Raw genomic sequence first — 23,320 nt, 5'->3', positions numbered from 1 at the left:
GTTGCCAAATTGTACATTCCAAGGGCTTAGTACATGCTCTGTACATACTAAGCGCTCAATAAATACTACTGAATGAACTAAATAACTAAGAAACTGTGATCCAGCCAATATCATTTCCTACACGCTTTTGATGATCTCCCAGGGAAATCCCGATGTAACCAATTTTACTCAAACCCACAGCTTCGGTAAAACCTCCCTTCTGCTCCTGAATATGTTTTAAGGCAATAAGGGCCAGTGTCAAAGCGGTGAACCGCAAATGACAGGAGAATTAGGAGGAAGAGGGAAAAAGTATCAGCTAAAAGGCTTCCGAAACTCACGCCAAGTTGATTAAAAGTTGTTGCCTGTGCCTTCACAAAGTTCTCAAAAGAAGATGGGGGTCTAGGGTATAAACAGCTAATGACCAAAGGTCCAAATTTCCCCCTGAGACCAAGAGTTCCCTTTCTGGGTCCACCTCCCTGACTGGGTAGCACAGGAGGCCCAAGGCGTCCATGAGGACTGCAGGACTGGAGCTTCTCTTCTCCAGACTTTTCCCCCCTCGCAACTGACCCCACTGAGGGCTGATTTCTCAGGTCTTTGTCCCATCCCGAGCAATCGAGTCACCCCTTTCCCAAAAACGAAAACCATTTTCTCGCTGATGACTCCAGGCCGCCAGCTGGTCCCCTGGGCAACCGAGTAGCCCATCTTTAGCCGGAAAACCAAACCGAAATCTGGCCACTGGCACCCGGAGGACCCTCCCCGATCTTTCCGACCCCACCCACCCTCCCCAAACCCTTTGCCCAAAGCCTCCCTAAGACCTCCCACCCCGCCTGGCTTTGGTGGCTTCAGCGCGGGGTCTGAGAGTCAGACGGTCATGGGTTCCAATCCCGGCTCCCGCCCCTTATCTGTGACCTTGGGCAGGCCACTTCCCTTCTCTGCACCTCAGTTCCCTCATCTGTAAAACGAGGGATTGAGACCGTGAGCCTCACGTGGGGACTGGGTCTGACCCGATTCGCTTGGATCCATGCCAGCTCTTAGGACAGGGCCTTGCGCGTAGTAAGCGCTGAACAAATACGATTATTATTATTAGACTATTAGATTATTATTATTCCCCCATTTAGCTGTGAACCCGTTGTCGGGCAGGGACCGTCTCTATCTCTTGCTGAATTGTACATTCCAAGCACTCAGTCCAGCGCTCTGCACATAGTAAGTGCTCAATACAATTATTATTATTAGACTATTAGATTATTATTATTCCCCCACTTAGAATGTGAGCCCGCTGTGGGACAGGGACTATCTCTGTTGCTGAATTGCACATTCCAAGCGCTCAGTCCAGCGCTCTGCACATAGTAAACGCTCAATAAATACAATTATTATTAGACTATTAGATTATTATTCCCCCATTTAGACTGTGAGCCCGGTGTGGGGCGGGGACTGTCTCTGTTGCCAAATTGGACATTCCAAACGCCTAGTCATCTGTTGCCGAATTGTACATTCCAAGCGCCTAGTCCAGCGCTCTGCACAGAGGAAGTGCTCAATAAATACGATTAATATAATTAGACCATTATTAGACTCTTCGATTATTATTATTATTCCCCCTTTCAGACTGTGAGCCCGTGGTGGGGCAGGGACTGTCCCTGTTGCCGAACGGGACATTCCAGGCGCCCAGCCCAGCGCTCTGCACACAGTAAGCGGTCGCTAAATATGATGGCATGAATGAATGAATGAATGAATGAATGAATGAATGAATGAACGGTCTCTGTGCAGGTGGCCCCCTCCCCATGCTCCCCCCCACATCCCACCCCGGGCCGATGCGGCCAGCTGGCCGGGCCCCCAGTGACCTCGGACCTCATTCAATGGCATTTCAATGGTATTTATTGTGCGCTTACTATGTGCAAAGCACTGGACTAAGCCCTTGGAGTGTCCAATTCGGCGACAGAGAGAGACCATCCCTGCCCAGTGACGGGCTCGCAGTCTAATTGCGGGGGGAACATGGCTGAGCCAAAGAGAACGAAAGAAAAACCAGACAGTATCGTCACGATAAATGGAATCAAGGGGATGTAATGATAATGTTGGTATTTGTTGAGCGCTTACTTTGAATCAAGCACTGTTCTCAGTGCTAGGGTAGATACAAGGTCATCAGGTTGTCCCACAAAGGGCTCCCAATCTTCACCCCCATTTTACAGATGAAGTAACGGAGGCACAGAGAAGTGAAGTGACTTTACCAAGGTCACACAGCTGACAGGCGGCGGAGCCGGGATTAGAAGGATTTAAAGAGATTTAAAATGTAAAGATGATTTAAAAGGAGAAGCAACGTGACTCGGTGGAAAGAGCCCGGGCTTGGGAGTCAGAGGTCATGGGTTCAAATCCCCGCTCTGCCACCTGTCAGCTGGGTGATTGTGGGCGAGTCACTTCACTTCTCTGGGCCTCAGTGACCTCATCTGTCAAATGGGGATGAAGACTGGGAGCCCCCCGTGGGACAACCTGATGACTCTGCATCTCCCCCAGCGCTTAGAACAGTGCTCGGCCCAGAGGAAGCATTTAACAAATACCATCATTAGTATTATTATTATTATTATTCTCTGGGCCTCAGTGAGCTCCTCCGTCAAAGGGGGATGAAGATGCGGAGCCCCCCCGTGGGACAACCTGATGCCCCTGCCTCTCCCCCAGTGCTTAGCACACAGAGGAAGCGCTTAAGAAATAACCATCATTAGTATTATTATCATTATTCTCTGGGGCTTCGGTGATTTCCTCTGTCAAAGGGGGATGAAGACGGGGAGCCTCCCATGGGACAACCTGATGACCCTGCCTCTCCCCCAGAGCTTAGAACAGCACTCGGCCCAAAGGAAGCGCTTAAGGAATCCCAACATGATTATTATTAACGAATACCATCATTAGTAGTAGTAGTATTATTCTCAGGGCCTCAGTGAGCTCCTCTGTCAAAGGGGGATGAAGACGGGGAGCTTCCCGTGGGACCACCTGATGACCCTGACTCTCCTCTAGTGCTCAGGACACAGGGAAAGTGTTTAAGAAATAATATCATTAGTATTATTATTTTCTAGGCCTCAATGCCCTCCTCTGTCAAAGGGGGATGAAGACAGGGAGCCTCCCATGGGAGAACGTGATGCCCCTGCCTCTCCCCCAGTGCTCAGCACACAGAGGAAGCGCTTAACAAATACCATCATTAGTATTATTATGATTATTCTCTGGGCTTCGGTGACCTCCTCCGTCAAAGGGGGATGAAGACGGGGAGCCTCCCGTGGGACAACCTGATGACTATCTATCCCAGTGCTTAGAACAGTGCTCGGCACAGAGGAAGCGCTTAAGGGATCCCAACATTATTATTATTATTACTAACAGATACCATCATCAGCATTATTATGATTATTCTCAGGGCCTCAGTGCCCTCACCTGTCAAAGGGGAATGAAGACAGGGAGCCCCCCCCGTGGGACCATCCGATGCCCCTGCCTCTCCCCCAGCGCTTAGCACACAGAGGAAGCACTTAAAGAATCCCAACATGATTATTATGATTATTCTCGGGGCCTCAGTGACCTCCTCCGTCAAAGGGGGATGGAGACGGGGAGCCTCCCGTGGGACCACCTGATGACCCTGCCTCTCCCCCAGCGCTTAGCACACAGAGGAAGCGTTTAAGGAATCCCTCCATGATGATTCTTATAAACAAATACCAACATTAGTATTATTATTATTCTCAGGGCCTCAGTGCCCTCCTCTGTCAAAGGGGAATGAAGACGGGAAGCCTCCCGTGGGACCACCTGATGTCCCTGCTTCTCCCCCAGCGCTCAGCACACAGAGGAAGCGCTTAAGGAATCCCAACATGATTAGGATTATTCTCAGGGCCTCAGTGACGTCCTCTGTCAAAGGGGGATGAAGACGGGGAGCCTCCCGTGGGACCACCCCATGCCCCTGCCCCTCCCCCAGCGCTTAGCACACAGAGCAAGCGCTTAACAAATACCATGATTATTATGATTATTCTCGGGGCCTCAGTGACCTCACCTGTCAAAGGGGTATGAAGACGGGGAGCCTCCCGTGGGGCCACCTCATGACCCCGCCTCTCCTCCACTGCTTAGCACACAGAGGAAGCATTTAAGAAATACCATCATCAGCATTATGATGATTATCTTCTAGGCCTCAGTGCCCTCCTCTGTCAAAGGGGAATGAAGACGAGGAGGCCCCCCGTGGGACCACCTGATGCCCCCGCCTCTCCCTCAGCGTTCAGCACCCAGAGGAAGCGCTTAAGGAATCCCCACATGATGGGGATTATTTGGGGGGCCTCAGTGACCTCACCTGTCAAAGGGGGATGAAGACGGGGAGCCTCCCGTGGGACAACCTGATGCCCCCGCCTCTCCCCCAGCGCTTAGCACACGGAGCAAGCGTTTAAGGAATCCCACCATGATTATTATTAACAAATACCATCATTATAATGATTATTTTCTAGGCTTCACTGCCCTCCTCTGTCAAAGGGGAATGAAGATGGGGAGCCTCCCGAGGGACCACCCGATGCCCCCGCCTCTCCCCAAGCTCTTAGCACCCAGAGGAAGCGCTTAAGGAATTGCAACATGATGGGGATTATTTTGGGGGCCTCAGTGACCTCACCTGTCCAAGGGGGATGAAGACGGGGAGCCTCCCGTGGGACCACCCGATGCCCCCGCCTCTCCCCAAGCTCTTAGCTCCCAGAGGAAGCGCTTAAGGAATCCCCACATGATGGGGATTATTTTCGGGGCCTCGGTGAGCTCCTCCGTCACAGGGGGATGAAGACGGGGAGCCTCCCTTGGGACCACCCCATGCCCCCGCCTCTCCCCCAGCGCTGAGCACCCAGAGCAAGCGCTGAAGGACTCCCCCCTCCCCCCCGGGAGGACGGTCCTTCCCCGGCGAGCTCCCCTGGCCCAGGGGGAGGAGGCCGAGGGTGTGGGGGCACTGACCCGCTCTCCCGCATGACGTTGCTGTCCCCGCAGTCGCAGGCGCCGCCGGCCTGGCTGCGGAACATGTTGAAGTCGTGTCCGGCGTGGTCTCCCTGGTGGAAGCAGTCGGCGCAGAGCGACATGCAGGGCGAGATGCCGCAGGTCCGGCAGCGGTAGGCCACGAAGTTGGCCGTCCAGACCAGGCCGCAGAGCGCGGCGGGGTCGTAGGCCCGGACGGCGGCGCAGAAGTCCTCGTAGCGCTCGCCGCCCGCCAGCAGGCACTTGCACCAGGCCAGGGCCTCGCCGCCGCCGCCGCCGCCCCCCGCCGCCGCCGCCGCCGCCGCCCCCTCGGCGCTCAGCACCCGCTCCAGCAGCGCCCGCAGCTCCTCCGCGCCCGCCACGTTGTCCGGACGGCTCAGCGCCGCCTTCAGCCGCGCCGCCACGGCGCTCTTGGCCGGCCCGCCCGCTCCCTCCTCCGCCATCGTCCCGCCGACCCGCCGACCCGCCGACCGCCGCCGCCGCCGCGGCGGAGCCTCCGACGCCTCCTCCCGCGGGGGGCGGGGGGGGGAGGGAGGGGGAGCGCGCCTGCGCACAGCCGGGGGCGGGGGCAGCGGGGGAGGAGGGAGGAGCGCGCCTGCGCACAGCGACGGCCGGGGGAGGAGGGAAGGGCGCCTGCGCACAGCGAGGGGGGGGGGGGGAGGACGAAGCGCCCGTAGAGCGACGGGGAGAGGGAGGAGGAGGGAGGAGCGCGCCTGCGCACAGCGAGGGACCGGGGGAGGAGGGAGGGGCGCCTGCGCACAGCGGGGGAGGGGGGGGAGGACGAAGCGCCCGTAGAGCGACGGGGAGAGGGAGGAGGAAGGAGGAGCGCGCCTGCGCACAGCGAGGGACCGGGGGAGGAGGGAGGGGCGCCTGCGCACAGCGAGGGGCGGGGGGGGGGGGAGAGAGAGAGAGGAACGCGTGTGCGCAGCGAAGGGCTGGGGGGCGGGGGGAGGAGGAAGCGCCCGTAGAGTCACGGGCGGGTGGAGGAGGGAGGAGTGCGCGTGCGCAGAGCGAGGGGCCGGGGGGGAGGAGGGAGGGGCGGGAGGAGGGAGGGGCTCACGCGCGGGGGGACGAGGAGGAGGACGAGCGGGGCTCTCGCGGTGCCACCAAGCCGCCTCCTCTCGCCTCGGTTCCGCTCGCCCTTTAACACCACGGCCCCGGCCCTCGGCCCCGCTTCCCCTTTAAAACTACAATCCCCCTCGCCTCGGCCCTGCTCCCCCGAACAGAAGGGAGGAGGGCCCCGGCGCGCGGATCTCGCGATGACTCGAACCCCCCCCCCCCCGGCGAGGAGGGCCGGCGCGCGCGGCTCTCGCGATACTTCCGGGGCCCCTGCTGCCCCCAGGGAGGCGGGCGCGCGCGGTTCTCGCGATATTTCGGCGCGCGCGCCGCCTCCTCCCGGCTTCTCCTCAGCCGCCGCCATTTTCCTCCCTTCGCCGTGACCCCTCAGTGTCCTCGTCCTTCCCTCCGCCCTCCGAGGTCCTGCTTCGGGTGAGGTGAGCGGACCCTCCCTCCCTTGCCCCAGAGATCGCCCAGCCCCGGAGGGAAGGCTTTGCCGTGGCCTCCTTCGCCTGCGACGACCCTTTAAAGGGAAAATAAAACATGTGGAGGGAGCCTTCCGTTCATTTCATCGTATCTGTTGAGCGCTTACGATGCGCGGAGCGCTGGGCCGAGCGCTTGGAGGGGCCAGGTGGGCACCGGAGAGAGACCAGCCCCGCCCCACAATGGGCAAACAGTCTGAACTGGGGAGACAGACAACAAAACAATTATTCCTTCATTCGTTGAATCGTATTTCTTGAGCGCTTACTCTGTGCAGAGCGCTGGGCTGAGCCCTTGGAGTGCCCAATTGGACACTAGATAGAGACCATCCCTGCCCAACAACGGGCTCACAGTCTAGAAGGGGAGACGCAGATAACAAAGCAAAACAATTATTCATTCAATAGTATTTATTGAGTGCTTACCTTTTGCAGCGCGCTGCACTGAGCGCTTGGAATGAATGGACAATTGGGTACCAGATAATAATAATAATGTTGGTATTTGTGAAGCGCTTCCTAGCGCTGGGGGAGATACAGGGTAATCTGGTTATCCCACGTGAGGCTCACGGTTAATCCCCATTTCACAGATGAGGTAACTGAGGCACAGAGGAAGGGAAGTGACTTGCCCACAGTCACACAGCTGACAAGTGGCAGAGCTGGGATTCGAACTCATGACCTCTGACTCCCAAGCCCGGGCTCTTTCCACTGAGCCACGCTGCTTCTCCGGCCCTGCCCCCATAAGGGGCACACTGTCTAAACGGGGGAAACAGCCAAACAAAACAATTATTCAGCATTCAAATCGTATATATTGGGCGCCTACTATGTGCAGAGTGCTGGACTAAGCGCTTGGAATGACCAATTGGGCAACATAGAGACGATCCCTGCCCCACAACAGGCTGACAGTCTAAACGGGGGAGACAGACAACAAAACAAAACCATTATTCATCATTCAGTCATATTTATTGAGTGCTGACTATGTGCAGAGCCCTGGACTGAACGCTTGGAATGGACAATTCGGGACAAGATAGAGACCATCCCTGCCCAATAACGGGCTCAGTCTAAATGGGGGAGAAAGACAACAAAACAATTATGCATTCATTCATTCAATCATATTTATTAAGCGCTTACTATGTGCAGAGCGCTGTCCTAAGAGCTGGGGTGGATCCAGGCTATTCGGGTTAGTCCCCTGTCCCACGAGGGGAATCACAGTCTTAGTCCCCATTTGACATTCCAAGCGCTTAGTACAGTGCTCTGCACATAGTAAGTGCTCAATAAGTACTATCGAATGAGGGAACTGAGGCACAGAGAAGTGAAGTGACTTGCCCAGAGTCACACGCCTGACAAGGGCGGAGCCGGGATTAGAACCCAAGACCTCTGACTCCCAAGCCTGTGCCCTTTCCACTGAGCCTCGCTGCTTCTCTATGATTTGGCGACCGAGGGTTGAAGGTAACTTTGCCTCGTTCTCAGTCAGTCTGTTGTTCGGCCGTATGTTACGTGTGCCTCTGCTTAGGCCCGGACAGCTCAAAAACAATCATCGTATTCCAGAACCACATATTTCATAATTACACAACAAGGTCCGACCTTCTTTTCACTCAAGCCAGATCATAAATTTTACTAAACGTGTTTTTTGAACCAGACCGGATATTTTGCCCTCCATATCAGCCCACATATAAGGTCATCCGCCCATGCATATGCAACGCAGAAGATGCTCCCCAAGGACTCTAATTTGTATTTATTCCAGTGCTTTAGAAGAGGGATCGACTCATAAAAATAATTCTCTCTCCTCTCACTGCCACCATTCCCAACTGCCACTCTTTTGCCCCAGCGTAAGTGGCTTAAGCGGAAAGGACGGATGCCAAACCCAAATGGGTCCTTATTCGATCACCTGAATTAGCCCCCAGGCTCCAGACCTGTGGATTAACAAAATCTATCCAAGATGGCATTATCAGAAGGGTGACAATTGAGATTTGGAAATAGAAGGGAGAGGAGAAATGAAGAAAGAATGATCATTTCTGAAATTAGCTAAAAGCAGTGCTGTAGCTAGGTATTTTAGCCTCAACCATTATTATTTCTTCATTTTACTGAGCCCCGAATGATAGATGGCTAGACTATCATTCTATCATTCAGGTTTGTTGAAGTCCCTACTGTGTTTGCAGTAGTTTGTGTTTGCATCACACTCCGGGCTTGAGTACAACGAAAGCAAAAGGCATTTCCCCTGCCCTCAAGAATCTTAAAGTCTAATAGGAGAGACAGGCAAGCATGATTTGTTTAGAAACTAGGAGCAGGAGAGAGAATGTTATGATGATGATCATATTTGTTAAGTGTTTACTAAGCTAAGCGTTGGGGTAAATTACCAGTTAGGTTGGACACAGTCCCTGTCCCACTTGGGGCTCATAGTGGGGCTCACAGCTCAAGTGGGAAGGACAACAGGAACTGAATTTCCAATTTTCCCGACGAGGGAACTGAGGCCCAGAAAAGTTAAGTGACTTGCCCAAGGTCACCCAGCAGACGAGAAGCAGATTCAGGATTAGAACCCACCTCAGCTGACTCATTCATTCATTCAATAGCATTTATTGAGCGCTTACTATGTGCAGAGCACTGTACTAAGCGCTTGGAATGAACAAGTCGGCAACAGATAGAGACAGTCCCTGCCGTTTGACGGGCTTACAGTCTAATCGGGGGAGACAGACAACAACAATGGCAATAAATAGAGTCAAAGGGAACAACATCTCGTAAAAACAACGGCAACTAAATAGAATCAAGGTGATGTACATTTCATTAACAAAATAAACGCTCTTAACACTAGGCCCTGCAGGTTGTCCTTGGCACCGGGAATCACCAATAATGAAATTCATTTATGAGTGTACTAATAAAAATGAAATTCATTTATGAGTGTTTGGTAGAGTACCAGATTGTTAAAAGACACAATCCCTTCCTTCAAGGAACTGACCAGTTTAGCAGGGAAGACAGACAAAGCATGAAGTTGGTCTGTCAGCACTGAAACACTCTCACCTCAAAATCGCTTTGTTGAGTGGGGTGTTTAGGAGGGTGTCTGGAAAAGCCAATGGGGACGTTCAGTCCTGTCTGCAGAATAGCCATAAAAAGACTCCTCTGGGGTATTATTCATTCAGTAGTATTTATTGAGTGCTTACTATGTGCAGAGCACTGTACTAAGCGCTTGGAATGTACAGTTCGGCAACAGATAGAGACAATCCCTGCCCATTGTTGGGCTTACAGTCTAATCGGGGGAGACTGACAAAAACAGTAGCAATAAATAGAATCAAGGGGATGTATACCTCATTAACAAAATAAATAGGATAATAAAATATATACAAATGAGCAAATAAGCACAGTGCTGAGGTTGATGTTTGCAGCTGGCACTGTTTTCATTGGGGCTTCTCCGGCTCTCAATTCTAATGAAGCTGTTGCTCAAAAAGAGACACTTTTCACTTGATTGCAGTACACTAGGCTGGCTTGTCCTTGTCAACTAACTCCCCCTGGAAAGCTAAAATGCACCGTTTTCCACGGGTGCCCAAACTTGTTGCTGCTTGGTGAGTTTCAATGGAGCAACAAAAGCAAGGGGGAAAGAGGAAGTCGGTCGTTTTTACCAAGCCCTGACTACATGCAGAGCACTGTACCAAACACTTGGGAGAGTACAGTACGACAGAATTAGCAGAGGTGTTTCCCTGCCCATGACGAGCTTACAGTTTGGTAAAGCACTATCTCAGATAATCGACATCACCGGGATCACTGCAAGCAGCCATCCTGGCAGGCTGCAATAGAAAAAGTGGTTGCTCTTTTTGAGAAGTTTTGATAGAGCCATTATACTAAAAGGAAAAAAAACACCCAAAACTGTCTCCAGTCCTTCAGGAGCAAACCCCTCAGGACAAACGATCTTTATGTGTATTTAAATGGTAGATCCTGTTTTAGCCTGGCACCGACATGTAAACTTTACCCTCAAGGATACGATTTTTTTTATGGTATTTGTTAAGCGCTTACTATGTGCCAGGCCCTCTACTAAGTACTGGGGTTGATATAAGGTAATGGGGTTGGACACAGCCCCTGTCCCACATGGGACTCACACAGTCTTAATCCCCCATTTTACAGGTGAAGTACCGAGACAAAGAGAAGTTAAGCGGCTTGCCCAAGGTCACACAGCAGCCAAGTGTCAGAAGGAGAATTAGAACCCAAGTCCTTCTGACTCTCAGGCTCATGACTTCCAATACAAAAGGCAAAATGTTATTTTTCAGATGTTCAAAATGAGTATAAGATGCCTATTGGGTTTTTTTAATGTAATTGCATCTTGGTTTTTTGTTGGTTTTAAGGCCTTGGAGGTTTGGGGGTGTTTTTTAAGTTAAAAAAAAAAAAAGAAAAATAGTCTGTAAAATGGGGATTGAGACTGTGAGCCCCACGTGATCCAGGGGCTGTGTCCAACCCAATTTGCTTGTATCCACCCCTGCACTTAGTACAGTGCCTGGAACATAGTCCATGCTTAACAAATGCCCAAATTATCATTATTATTATGTTTTGTTTGCCTCATTCAGGAGAGCAGGCCCTTGCAGTGATCTGGCGATGAAGAAGCTAAGGCTTAAGGAACTAGAAAGCAACCTGCAGCAAGTGGATGGTTTTGAAAACCCTAAATTACTTCTAGAACAGTATCCGACCAGACCGCACATTGCAGGTAAAATGATTCTGGGAGGAAAAAACAAACAAAAAAGCAACAACTGCTGAACAAGATGGTATTAAATTGATGGGATTAAGTATCCACAAATATGGGGTTGGTGGGCCTTTCACTTCTCGGTGCCTCAGTTCCCTCATCTGTAAAATGGGGGTTAAGATTCTGAGCCCCAGGTGGGACAGCGACTTGTCCGTCCCAATGATCTTGTATCTACCCCAGCGCTTAGAACAGTGCCTGGCACAGAATAAGCACTTCACAAATTCCATAAGTATTATTATCATTTTAGGCAAGGGCAGTTGACATCACGCGTCTGCTATGCTTAAAACGCTCCAACTCGAGCTTCCGCAAACAGCACCCTTAGGCCCCCTCCTAAACTTTTTGCTGTTGAACATAAGGGGTTCCTCACCCTTTAGGTAGAATATGCTAAAGCACAGAGGTGTGAAGCTTCTTCATTTGCACAGGAATTTAAGGATCCACCTACACCATCGCATCATATGCCTGTTCTCCCTCCTACTTAGAATGCCAGCCCCATGAGAGACCTGATTATCTTGTCTCTACCCCAGCGTTCAGTGCAGTGCTCGGCATAGAATAAGTACTTAACAAATACCACAGTTATCATCATTATAAATGCAATGTGTGTCACGGCGTGAAAATAAAAAGGAAAAAATGAACCCCAACAAAAATTACACCCAATATCACACTATAAAATAATAGGACAGAATTTTTTTTTTTTTAAAGCAGCTGTTGGACTGTATTTTTCCAAAAAGAAATTTTGGTCCAATTGGATTCAAACAGCAAGTCGCTTGTTGTGAACCCAAATCACCACAACTGGTTCTTTTACATAGTCCTGAAGCCATCACCCTTTCAAAGGTAGAATTCTTAATGATGGTCCTCCCGAATGCAGGACAAGGAGACACTCGTGACAATGCTGTTGTTAGGCCAAGCACACAAGGTAAATTGTTGAAGTGACGGGGGCCCTGCCTTCCAGAGGTACGCAGATCTCGCCAAAATGTTTCTACAAGGGGATTCCCCAACCTTCCACTTGGAGCTCTTTTCCCAGGCCAGTGTGAATTCTGGTGTGGCGTCCAAACCTTGGAACTCAGCCAGAGGAACCTCCAACAGAAGGAAGCTCAGCGCCGAAAATAAAATAAAGTGTCTGGATCCATACCGGAACCAGACGTGGGATAGGCCAGATGAAACTCTATCTGGTATAAAGCCAGATGATGGGCCATCCTGTTCAGAAGGCATTTACATGAATCAATCAGTGGTATTTATTGATTAGTGCCTACTCTGTGCAGAGCAGTTGTACTAAACGTGTGAGAGAATGACAAGCCTAAAAACCCTCTACTGGTTTACTCATTTCCCCATCAAGGAGAAACTCGGCCCTGACCGCTGGCTGTGAGGCATTCACTCAGCTCCCTTCTCCCCCTGCGCCCCAGCTCTCACTTTGTTCCTCTCAGGCCAACCAACTCACTGGGCCTCAATTTCCTGTCTCCTGCCGCCAACCTCTTGCTCACACCCTACTCCCCAGCTCCCTGTCTTCATTCCTCCCAAGCAATCCTAGCTATACCTTGCTCTCATTCTCCCACCATCATCCCCTCACTCACCCTGTTCCCCTTGTTTGGAACTCCCAGCTTCCTCACATCACACAGGCCACAGCTTCTCCCCATACTCAAATGTCCTCACAAAAATCTCATCGCCAGCAAGCTTTTCCCAATTAATTTCCCAGCACCCTGAGCCCTATCATCCTCAGCTAAATGTGGCACTTGTGAACTCTTTTACAGCCTGCAAAGCATTCATGTATGTATGTGTACTCATTTATTTTGATGATTCCAATTATGGCTTAGTGGCAAGAGCCCAGGCTTGGGAGTCAGAGGTCGTGGGTTCTAATCCCGCCTCCGCCACTTGTCTGCTGTGTGACTTTGGGCAAGTCACTTCACTTCTCTGGGTCTCAGTTCCCTCATCTGGAAAATGGGGATGAAGACTTTGAGTCCCCCGTGGGACAACCTGATGCCCTTGTATCTCCCCCAGTGCTTACAACAGTGCTTGGCCCATAATAAGTGCTTAACAAATACCAACATCATTATTATTAATAGTTATAATTTTTTTTTGTCCCCACATTAGACTAAGCTCCCGTGAGGGCAAGGAGCACGTCATTTCTTTTGAACATCTCAAGTGCCTAGTACAAGTGTACCACAAACAGTTGATAATAAATGCTGTTACTACTGAGAGGAATTTAATTTGCCAAGGGTAAAAAAAAAAGCATCATATGCCGTACAGTCTAGGCAGTTTTGTATTCATGAAAGCATTCACCATCCTTTGATTACTTTAAAACAACAACAAAAAACTTTGGTTACTTTGGTTATGGAACTTCTGTCTCCATTTTTTTTTAAATCTCAGTATATTCCATCCCCTTGTTCCCCTCATGTGAATTTATCCCTTCAGAGAACTCCGTACATTTCATAATTCTACATATTTGCCAGGTATGGAAGTGAAACTCACCTCTGCAGCTTTTCTTATAGAAGGGAGTCACCTTGATAATCCGCCAATCCTCTGGTAGAGGTAGTTGATGGTAATTTGTGTTTCCCTGCTCTTGCCAGGAGTTGCACGGATTACTGACCCTTCGCCACCCTTGAATTCCTTCTGATTCTTGGTTGGATGGTGTATCAGGCCCATTGATTTAATTAAATCAATTTCATTTAATTGATTTAATTTAAATTACACACAATTTACCAATTTGACCTAAAATATCAGGTCAGTTTGGTCATTGCAGTTTGATTTTGTGCCTCTGACATGCCTCTAACTATGAATAACAGGTTGGATTTGGGATCTCCCTCAGTAAAAATTGAACCGAAGATTTAATTGAGGTTACGTGTTCTCACATGTAGGATACTTTATAGAATTTTTAGAACACTCTTTCCCATAATGTCATGCAAAAAGAAAGTACTTTAAGGAAAATGGCTTGTTCAGATTGGTTCCTGATCTTCAGGCTGTGCATTTATTCTCTCCTTTTTTTTTAGCCTGTATGCTGTATACAATTCACAACACATATGATGACATTGAAGATAAAGTGGTGGCCGATCTAGGATGTGGTTGTGGAGTACTTAGCATCGGATCAGCAATGTTAGGAGCAGGGTAGGTAGTCTAACTAAAAATTTCAAGGTTTGAGGGATTTTTTTTTTAAAGTACCACAGATTAAAGACTAAATTGGGGTTTTTGGGGGATAATTCATTTACAGGGGTGTGATATGTAGAAGGAAAGAAAAATCATGCCTGTGCTTTATACCAACGCCAGCAACTTTTCCTTTCTAGATTTCTTATCCCTCCCCAGAGGTGACCACTCACTTTTAAATATCCATTCATTGTCATATTTATTGAGCGCTTACTGCCCAGCACTGTACTAAGTACTTGGGAGTGTACAATATAATGATAAACAGACACATTTCTTGTCTAGAACATTGCTAAATGTGTTGGTAAAAGGCTTTTAGTAAATCATGATTCTATTTTTTATCATTAATACAGCTGATTCTCTCCTTCCACTGTGCAGAGCCCGATCTTTAGCACAAGAAAATGAACTGTGACCATCCCTGGACCCCAGAGGGTTCACTGGCTACCAAATGGAGGGGGATAGAGCTATAAAATGAGAATGCGATCCAAACTCCAATGAAATTGAGTTAAAATTCAACCGTAAACAACATCAGCAGTTGAAATAGCAGTTGAACCCTGGAGAGGGCAGGCCTGGGGACCTCATCATTCCATGGCGAGTGACCCTCAGTGGTGAACCGTCGCCAACTTCCCACTGTTGTAGATAGAAGATGGGGAAGCAGGCTTCACTCCCATGGTCTCGGGCCTGCGAGAGTAGTTGCCCTCAGCATCGGGGCGTCCCCAGAGCCCCAGCTGCATTCATTCAATAGTATTTATTGAGCACTTACTATGTGCAGAGCACTGTACTAAGCGCTTGGAATGGAGGATGTGGGCTGTGGAATTCCCCGCTTCAGTGGAGACAGGAGCTTCACTCCCACGGCGCTGAGCGAGAAGACCAGCGAGGCTGCCTGGAAGCCGGACGGCCCCTGGAGCGACCCCGGACTGCAGAGGGGCGAAATATAAACTGGTTAACAAGTGGTTTTTATCTTACAGGTTGTGTGTAGGGTTTGACATAGATGAAGATGCCTTGGAAATATTTAGCAGGAATGTTGAGGAGTTTGAACTAACAAATATCGACATGATTCAGAGCAATGTGTGCTCCTTACCTGACAGAATGTCCAAATCATTTGACACGGTAATTATGAATCCACCCTTTGGGACCAAGCATAATAAAGGTTAGTGTGTGAAACGGGTGCCCCGACCTGTTCTTAGTCAAGTAAAATTTAAAATCAAAAGGATCAGGCCACAGAAAAACAAGTTGCCCACCAGCCTGGGGGGCCAGGTTCTTGGTAGGGGTCTCCCACCCAGCTTTTGCGCACCACAAGTCAAAGGGAGGGGGGAGCTTTGCTATTGTGGCCACATTTGGGGGGATATGGGGCCCCTCTGGGGGTACTTGGTAAATATAAATTGCAACAGGATGTCCTGAGGCTTTTGGGGTCGTACAGTGGTTGCTCCAGATCACCCAGGTGTACTTTCACCCTGTTGTCAAGTTTGTCAGCTACTCCAGGTTCATCATTTTCATCATTTAGTGAACATGCAGTTCTTCTTAAGGAAGGAGTTTCAGAACCTAAGAGTTTCATATTAGGTCAGACCAGTGTTAAATCCAGCTCAGAATTCTCCGTCAGACAGTAGCGTTTGTAGTAAGTGTAATTGCCCACCAGGAACTTAGGGAATTCTAACACCCATAACTTCCCCTTCTGTCACCCACAAATCCATTTAAACTCTTTGTAGCCGCTAGTATGTCTAAAAGTTTCCCCCGGTAAACCTCTAAAGACCTTTCGTGAAATTATTCAAACTCTCTTGAACTACCATTTTTCGTTTGTATGATTTCCTGAGCTAACAAATTCCTTACTTCTCTTACTTCTGCAACATCAACCCCAAAATGAGCAGTAATGTTTTAGTGCGTAGTAGAGGAAATCATTTTCCTGCAGGTGTTGCAAGACTTTATGCACCAAGAAACAAAGCAGCCAGTGAGTGTGACAGAGTATATTTACATTCTTATTGTGTTTAGAATCACAGGCTAATTTGTATGTTTATTTCCCTTTTCTAAATACAAGGGGTAGTGAATGTTAATTAGGCACACTATGTAAACTCTATTTATGAATATTCCTATCCAGAATAAAATGTTATAAAAAAATAGCTAGGTGACCACTCTAGTTCCTCATCGAGAATTAATTTGCTTTTCCTGTTGTGGAACTGAGAAAGGGCACATTATAGAATCTAGAAAATCTATTCATAGAGCTTTATTTTTATCTTATTCTGGCAACAGACTTGAAGTCTAAATCAAAAAAGATTCTTTTCATAGGAATGGATATGCTATTTCTGAAGACTGCTTTACAACTGGCAAGAACAGCAGTGTATTCTTTACACAAATCTTCGACCAGAGAAGTAAGTCCAAGCTCTCAGTATGGTTTTAAACAATGTCAGTGTGCACAAAGAGATGATTTCCAAACTGAATCAGGCCCCACCAGCATCAGTTTGGGTTTTGTTTTTCTTTTGCACACCTAGTATCCAGATGCAGCTGTCTTTCCCTTAGCAAGTGCTGATGCTCAAATCTTTTCCACCACACTTCAGAGGAACTAACAAATCCCTTTTAACGCTTAGATGAAACAGTGACAGGAAAAAGGTTAGAGCAACTTTCAAACGTCTCTTTTGCAAGTCATTGAGCAGGGTCCTCAAAAAGAAATGTTGAAGAATTTGAGTTTGCTGCCCCCTCTTCTTTTGCTACAAGGCTCCATCTATGGTAACTTGATTCCTTAATTAGTACAGCAACTAATCAGTTGGCAGAAACAATTTATGGCCTTTGGTAGAGATTCAAGGGCTTAATCTTGTTAGAAATTGAAAGGTATAAATAGGAAGCTCAAGTAAATCTCATCTGAGCCCAAGATGCGTAATTTTAATGCTGCTTTTTAAAAATCTAGCCCCAAGTCATCAGCGCAAGCTAATGTCTGTTGTTTATATTCAGCATATTCAAAAGAAAGCAAATGAGTGGAAAGTCAAAACGGATATTTTAGCAGGTAAGACTACTCTGGTTTCTTTCATCTCACAGCCCAAGTTCTGTTTCTCATAGGAATAAATGATTTATCTAAATGCCTATTTTATAGTGATTTGAGTTGTACCTAGTGAAAGTGACGGCACTGAGCTATTGTTTGATATTTCCAGCTGTGCACTTTAATCCTGAAGCATCATCACCACATGTAAACTGCCGTCATCTAAATACCACAACTAAAGACTCGACAGCATAAGACAACAAAGCAATCTAGAGGCTATAATTCAAGCCACTGAAAAACTAGAAAATGAAAATTAAGTCTCACATCCTGCAAGGATTAGCCCAGGTACTAGTTAAATAAATGTCCATCAATATCTAGGACACCAGGGTTTCAGGCCCCAGTTTCATAATGTAAAACTGAACCAAAGGATAGTATGTGCAAGCTCACTGTGACTCAGCACTGTGATGCTCCCGTTCAAATCAGCATTCACCATCCCTGAAGCAAGCTCCATATTTAACATTTGTTTAGAGTACTATATCCAGTTAGGTATCTGCAACTGAGATATTAACTATTTGGAGCCGTTGGAAAGGAAAAAACCACAATTATTTAGTTGGAAAATAAGATCTAAGGAAAGCTAGAGGTGACAAATCTGAACAATCATGGGAACATATGATTGACTTTAGTTTCTAAAATGTCTCACACTTTCAAAGGCTGCTACAGGCAGCTTTTAACTCCACGAGAAAAAGATGGTGGAGCCCATTAGCAGGGATTTTTTAGTGTATGGGGTTGCCCCAATAGAAGGAGAACTGGGCAAGGAGACTAGGTTGGTCCACAGTTTTCATCTATCAGAGAATGGGAGACTGAAACTAGTCCAAACCCAGATTGTCCTTGACTTCTAGAACTTTGTGTTGTTATAGAATGGGGTTCTCTCACCCCTCAGGTTAGGAATAAGCTAGATGAATTTCATCCACATCTCGAACTGGGTGAAGACAGCATTACTTTAACTGTTTCCTCCATCTCTAGCTCAGAAATAATAGGAAACTTTGGGCCATTATACACCTTATATTGGGAGTAAAAGGTGGGGAAAGGGGGCTTTTGGTTTGGAGGTCTGAACTGCATTTAGATTCTACCTTGCCCTTTTCAATATCTCAGACACGTAGGTGAATTTCAGTCAGTGCCATCTTTAAGAACCAAGGCAACTGTCTCTATAGCAGGCTATTATAGACTTATTATTGTAAGCAGTGACTGGGCTTAAAAAGAGGAGAGATTTATACTGCTATGATTTGTAATTCACAGAACTACGGTATGATTTACCAGCATCGTACAAGTTTCATAAAAAGAAATCGGTATGTCTTATCCTGATGTTTCTTTTATGAGAATAAGGAGGTGGCTTGTGCTAATTCTCTTGTACTCTGCCAAGCACTTAGAACAGTGCTTTGCACAGAGTAAGCACTCAAATACCTTGCTTCAATAGAGTTTGTTGTTCAATAGAGAGAACAAGTCTCAGGAGAGAACGTCTCAAGAGAGTAAGTCTCTCAAGTGGAGACTACCTTACAACATGAAATTTCTGCTTCTAGTACCCTCTCCCATTTACCCTGACAGCAGAGTTTTCAGCCAGTCCTCCACCAGTTCATCTTTTACCAATCATGATTCAATTTCCACTTAAGCAAAAAATTTTATGAACTTTGCATGTTGAGTAAAAGGAGTGCTAGGCTCTTTTATATAGTATAATTTTATTTGTTTCTTACATTTTCTCAATAATACAAAGCCAGATTCAGTGGAAGAATCTTTAACATCTGCCTCATGAATGCCTGTGAAATGTTCAACATAAAACAAAACTATACATATAAAAGCCATCCAGATTAGCACAGAGTAAAGCACATCTGGACAAAACAAACCAAATAAAACCTTTTCTTTTTGTTGCAGGTTGACATCGAAGTGGATTTAATCCGGTTTTCTTTTTGAAAAACCTCCAAGATCAGGAATGGCTTAAAAATCCATTTAAAATGAATAAAAGTATTCGACATTACTTGTCTTCAGCTCCGTTTTCTGTTTTCAGTTGTTTTGATGCAGGTTCCTCCTTTTCTGTCTCCTCCCGTGCCCTTTTCTGTGGTGCTATTGAGATTTAAATACTATTAGTTAAAATGTTTCACTTAAGTGTAATAACATTTATAAAGACAATCCACAAGGCAGAATAGGAGAAATCTTAACAAATGTAACAGAAAAATCTTCCATTTTAGCCACCCTCTCAATTTCAACACTACACACCTCTCTTTGGGAAAACAAGTTTAACTTTACCCAACATTAATAATTTGTAAACATTAAAGATTAATGGGAGTCAAATATATTTTGGCACTAAAATCAAAATTCTATTTGCGACTCCTGAAAATGTTTCTACTTGAAAATAAAAATGCTTACCTGTTTCATCACCATTTTCGTGTTCCTCATCACTCTCAAATTTTGTTTTCTTTCCCTGGAATTGTACCTTTCCCTTGTTTTGTGAGCCCTGGGCAGTTTTACCACCTTTTCCTTTCCCTTTAAATTTGCGACCTGTTGGCAGAGTTTTTAGAATAAGAAACACTTTCCCGAATATTAAATCTTCCAAGCGTTACCGTCTCAAATTTTCAATTATAAATTAAATTACCTTTTGACTTCCATTTGTTTAAAGATTCTTGCTGATCCTCTATGAGTTTTTTCAATGCTTCTTTCTCTGTTTCTCCTTCCAGGATTTCCCATGTTACATCTTTGTTTCTTAATTGTAAATTCCCACTGTTTGCTTCTTTGGCTTTATCAAGTGCGTCTTTCGCTTTTTCTTTAAACAAGATTATTCCCTGTTCCAAAAGTAATAAACTCAAACGTTACCAGACTTGAAAACGGTGCAGTGTGGACAGTAATCTCTAGCTTCTACTCTAATTTAAAATACGTCTATTTTCTTCCTGGAAAACTATTTTTAATGGATGACAATACCTGGGAAAAACCAAACATTACTGCCATCTAGGCCAATAACTTTTCTGACTTAGGTTTGACAAAATGGTAGCCTGCAATTCAAGTTAGGGGAACAATTCTACTCTCACAGCAGGACAGGATTATTAGACTGTCCAGAAAGTCTCCAAGTACTTACTTTTGATTTCCATATACCCGTGGAATCAAATACAGAAGGCAGAGATCTACTACAACCCCTCCCTCCCGTCTTTGGGTTTCTCCATCTCTTTCTCAACACTGGGAAAAGCCAAAATTCCATTTTAATTTTTTTCCCCCTCAAGGCTAATCTGGGTCCTCAAAATTTTGAGTCTGAATACTTGAGTCTGTACCCACCCCTAAGTACTGCTGTACACATACTGTGGTTCCCTCTCCCTGTAATTCATTTAAATTTGCCCCACTAGACTGTAAACTCCCTGAAGGTGGGAACATCTACCAAGTCTGTTGTATTGTATTCTCCAAAAGCTCAGTACCATAAGTGCTCAATAAATGCCATTTGACTGAATGAGACTCGAAATGGTTTCTGACCTCCTTTGCTCCTCTGACGAAGTCAATCCATTTTATTTCTCCATGATTAGTGAAAAGTGCATGTAGATCTTCTCTACAAGTCTGATCATCTAATTCACCAGAAAATTTCATCAAGCATCCAATCTTGTCATCCAGGGATTTCTTTAAAAAAAAAAAAAAAAGACAAGATTCAGATATTTAGAAAGCTCTCAAACAAGCTACATAAAATTAGTCATTACTGCCTTAAATCCACAAAGGAAACAGAAGTGTCAACAAAAAAAAAGTACTCTCGGATAGTTATATGAGCATTTTATAATCAGTAAAATCTTAAAAAAAAAAAAAAAAAGGCAAACCAAACAGCAAGTTTCAAATAGCCTTAGATAGTCTTGATGATGAAATGAATCAGTGAATACCACTGGGGGGAAAGGGTTGAATGGGTTTGCCAGTTTGCCACCAAAAAGGCGGGGAAGGCTGCAGCTCCCCCAAAAAATACAGCAAGGAAACCGGGGGGGGGGGTAAATAGAGACAGGTCCAGCCAGCTGCAAATAGGCCAAAGCAAAACTGCCAGGGGAACAGCTGTACTGAAATGTACTTAATCCTGGGACTTCAGTCAGAAGCCTACAGTATTTTGGCCTCCAAATTTTAGTACCGAGACCACAATTCCTGCCAATTGTATTGTTATTTTGGACATCTCCTTGGCTTTTCCTGTTTCAGAACATTCACCCGGAAACTTCATTCTTTAGCAAGGCAATTTAGGACATCAATAGTACTTTATTCCTCCAAGTTTTATTTCAAGGACCAAAACAGGCAAGTTACTTTCACTACATCTACCTTGATAACTTCTTCCAGGAAAGCCTGACCATTGCAAGTGAAGCTGCAACCACTTTTATATGCCAGCAAAAGTTAGAACTTACTAGTTCAGCTTCTTCTGCTTGCTTCTGTTTTTCTTCTTGTTCCCTATAAAAAGGAGGTTAGACTCTCAATTTACTCAAGTATGACAGGTATTTCATTCCATCTGATTATCCTGTACCACTCCAGTGCTCAGCGTAGTTCTTGATGCATAGTAAACACTTAATAAACACCATCGTTTTCATTTTTTAATAGGGATGAGAATCGATATTAAAGCATTTTGGCAAAAAAGCGCCTTACAAATTCATATTACTGCCAAAGAGAAAAGATCACTTCCTTCCGTTCCCACATAAACCCATTGACGTCTTCCTCCCCAGATCTCCGAGGCTTAGTAGCAAGCCTACTTTTCAAATTAGGAACAAGTCTGATGTGCCTTACGACATTCAAAAAATAAAGCCACACAGAGATGCAACTGAGAATCACACACTGACTCCCCCCAAACAGGTGCTGGTAACAGTTTTAACATCACCTCTTTAGTAGTACTTACTGTTTAGCCTTTGCTTTAGCTTCTACTTTATTCTGTTTCCTTTCTTCATTTTTCTTTGCAAAGTAGTCTTCCCTAATGGACATAAATTGGTTAAACCGTACTTAGGGCAGAAAATGAAATCCAAACGTTACTCAAGATTGATCACCCTGATTCATCAACAAAAAGGCCAAATGAAGAAGTAGAAACTCTCACAAAACCATGTTGCAAATCTCAATTCTAAGACAGTCATCTGGTTCTGGAAAAAGACAACAGGTACGTACAGAGAACTAGAGGTGAGTTTTTTCCTCCTATCCCTCCCCATCTAACCATTCCCTCCAAAGACGGCCTCACACACGGCCTTGTCTTGCACCCTGTGTCTACCAAAGCACCCTGACTCTGCCCCCCGTATTCTCACTCTTTGCAGAAGACTAGGGACCACATGCAGAGCACTAATTTAACCCGACAGAGTCAAATTTCAACTTCAAAAAAGTGACTTACTTGAAAAGAATTAGCAGCTCTGTATCTTTGTACTTTTGTCCTGGCACCTCTACAAACTTCTTTGCAGATTCGACACTGTCAAACACAGCAAATATTGACCCCTATTGAAAAGCCAGGGAAGGAAAAATTACAACAGAATGCCGATAAACTCTTAAGTTCCACAGTATTCATTTCACAGAACGTGTATCCAGCTCATGCGACTATACCTTAAATGATTTGTGTAACGTTCTCCTCATCTGAATGTTCTGTACCTGTCCTTTCCCTTCTAACCATTCTTTGATGTCGTCAAGGGTTGCATCTGTTGGAAAACCTTTCTGGAAAGAAAAGAAAAGAAAAAACCTGAGTTAAGGGATGACACAATCATGTCAAAAGCACTAGACCAAGCAGGAATTACATATCTACGAATTATTAAGCAATACATTAAATATAAGAAAGGGGGGCCCACTTACAACATAGATGGATCTGTTCTTTATATCATTTTTATACTCATCAGTCACTTCTGGGAGGGGCTTGTTTGGAGACCTTCTAATTTTGGTTTTGTCCTCACTTATTTCCATAAGTTCGGCTTTTGACTTCTTCAATGCTTCTACTATTACATTGAAATCCGTTGTCAGACGACTTAACCTGAAATAGTTAAGGCACTGGGGTTATTGCACTGGGATTCATAATGAGCTGCTAAGTCC

The 23,320-nt window shown here is 46.2% G+C and overlaps 3 protein-coding genes across 10 annotated transcripts in view; 1 reads left to right on the top strand and 2 right to left on the bottom strand.

Annotated features, from left to right (window-relative positions):
• UBR3 (ubiquitin protein ligase E3 component n-recognin 3) overlaps positions 1-5,399 on the bottom strand; it is a 122,548-nt gene extending 117,149 nt beyond the window's left edge. For all 3 annotated transcript variants that reach the window (XM_029071480.2, XM_029071482.2, XM_029071481.2), the window contains exon 1: positions 4,918-5,399. In XM_029071480.2, coding sequence (XP_028927313.1) covers positions 4,918-5,378 — 461 coding nt within the window. In that variant the 5' untranslated portion in view covers positions 5,379-5,399. The remainder of the gene's footprint in view (positions 1-4,917) is intronic.
• Positions 5,400-6,288: 889 nt separating this feature from the next.
• METTL5 (methyltransferase like 5) lies at positions 6,289-19,710 on the top strand. 5 transcript variants are annotated; one of them, XR_003761991.2, is made up of 9 exons: positions 6,289-6,428; positions 11,012-11,148; positions 14,166-14,280; positions 15,282-15,463; positions 16,594-16,676; positions 17,254-17,305; positions 17,451-17,623; positions 18,575-18,624; positions 19,205-19,710. XR_003761991.2 is itself a non-coding variant. In XM_029071931.1 (8 exons), exons 2-8 carry the CDS (start codon positions 11,040-11,042, stop codon positions 19,241-19,243), a joined length of 630 nt encoding a protein of 209 aa, XP_028927764.1. In that variant the 5' UTR covers positions 6,289-6,428; positions 11,012-11,039; the 3' UTR covers positions 19,244-19,307. The 5 variants fall into 5 exon arrangements, 4 of the variants coding, with proteins under 4 accessions (XP_028927764.1, XP_028927766.1, XP_028927767.1 ...); XM_029071931.1 differs by lacking the exon at positions 17,451-17,623 and having other exon boundaries at positions 19,205-19,307; XM_029071932.2 differs by lacking the exons at positions 6,289-6,428; positions 17,451-17,623 and adding an exon at positions 7,853-7,913 and having other exon boundaries at positions 19,205-19,307.
• The window catches only part of SSB (small RNA binding exonuclease protection factor La), a 12,517-nt gene continuing 8,181 nt past the window's right edge, over positions 18,985-23,320 (bottom strand). For both annotated transcript variants that reach the window (XM_001514725.6, XM_029071929.2), the window contains exons 4-12: positions 23,087-23,261; positions 22,844-22,951; positions 22,638-22,738; positions 22,161-22,232; positions 21,679-21,721; positions 20,786-20,926; positions 19,923-20,109; positions 19,697-19,828; positions 18,985-19,393 (exon numbers count right to left, since the gene is read on the bottom strand). In XM_001514725.6, the coding sequence (XP_001514775.1) occupies positions 19,305-19,393; positions 19,697-19,828; positions 19,923-20,109; positions 20,786-20,926; positions 21,679-21,721; positions 22,161-22,232; positions 22,638-22,738; positions 22,844-22,951; positions 23,087-23,261 (1,048 nt within the window). In that variant the 3' untranslated portion in view covers positions 18,985-19,304. The remainder of the gene's footprint in view (positions 19,394-19,696; positions 19,829-19,922; positions 20,110-20,785; positions 20,927-21,678; positions 21,722-22,160; positions 22,233-22,637; positions 22,739-22,843; positions 22,952-23,086; positions 23,262-23,320) is intronic.

This window comes from Ornithorhynchus anatinus, chromosome 9 (assembly GCF_004115215.2).
Source record: "Ornithorhynchus anatinus isolate Pmale09 chromosome 9, mOrnAna1.pri.v4, whole genome shotgun sequence".
Classification (NCBI taxonomy): domain Eukaryota; kingdom Metazoa; phylum Chordata; class Mammalia; order Monotremata; family Ornithorhynchidae; genus Ornithorhynchus; species Ornithorhynchus anatinus.
The sequence above is the reverse complement of the archived record's forward strand: the minus strand, read 5'-3'. Positions and strand labels throughout refer to the sequence as shown.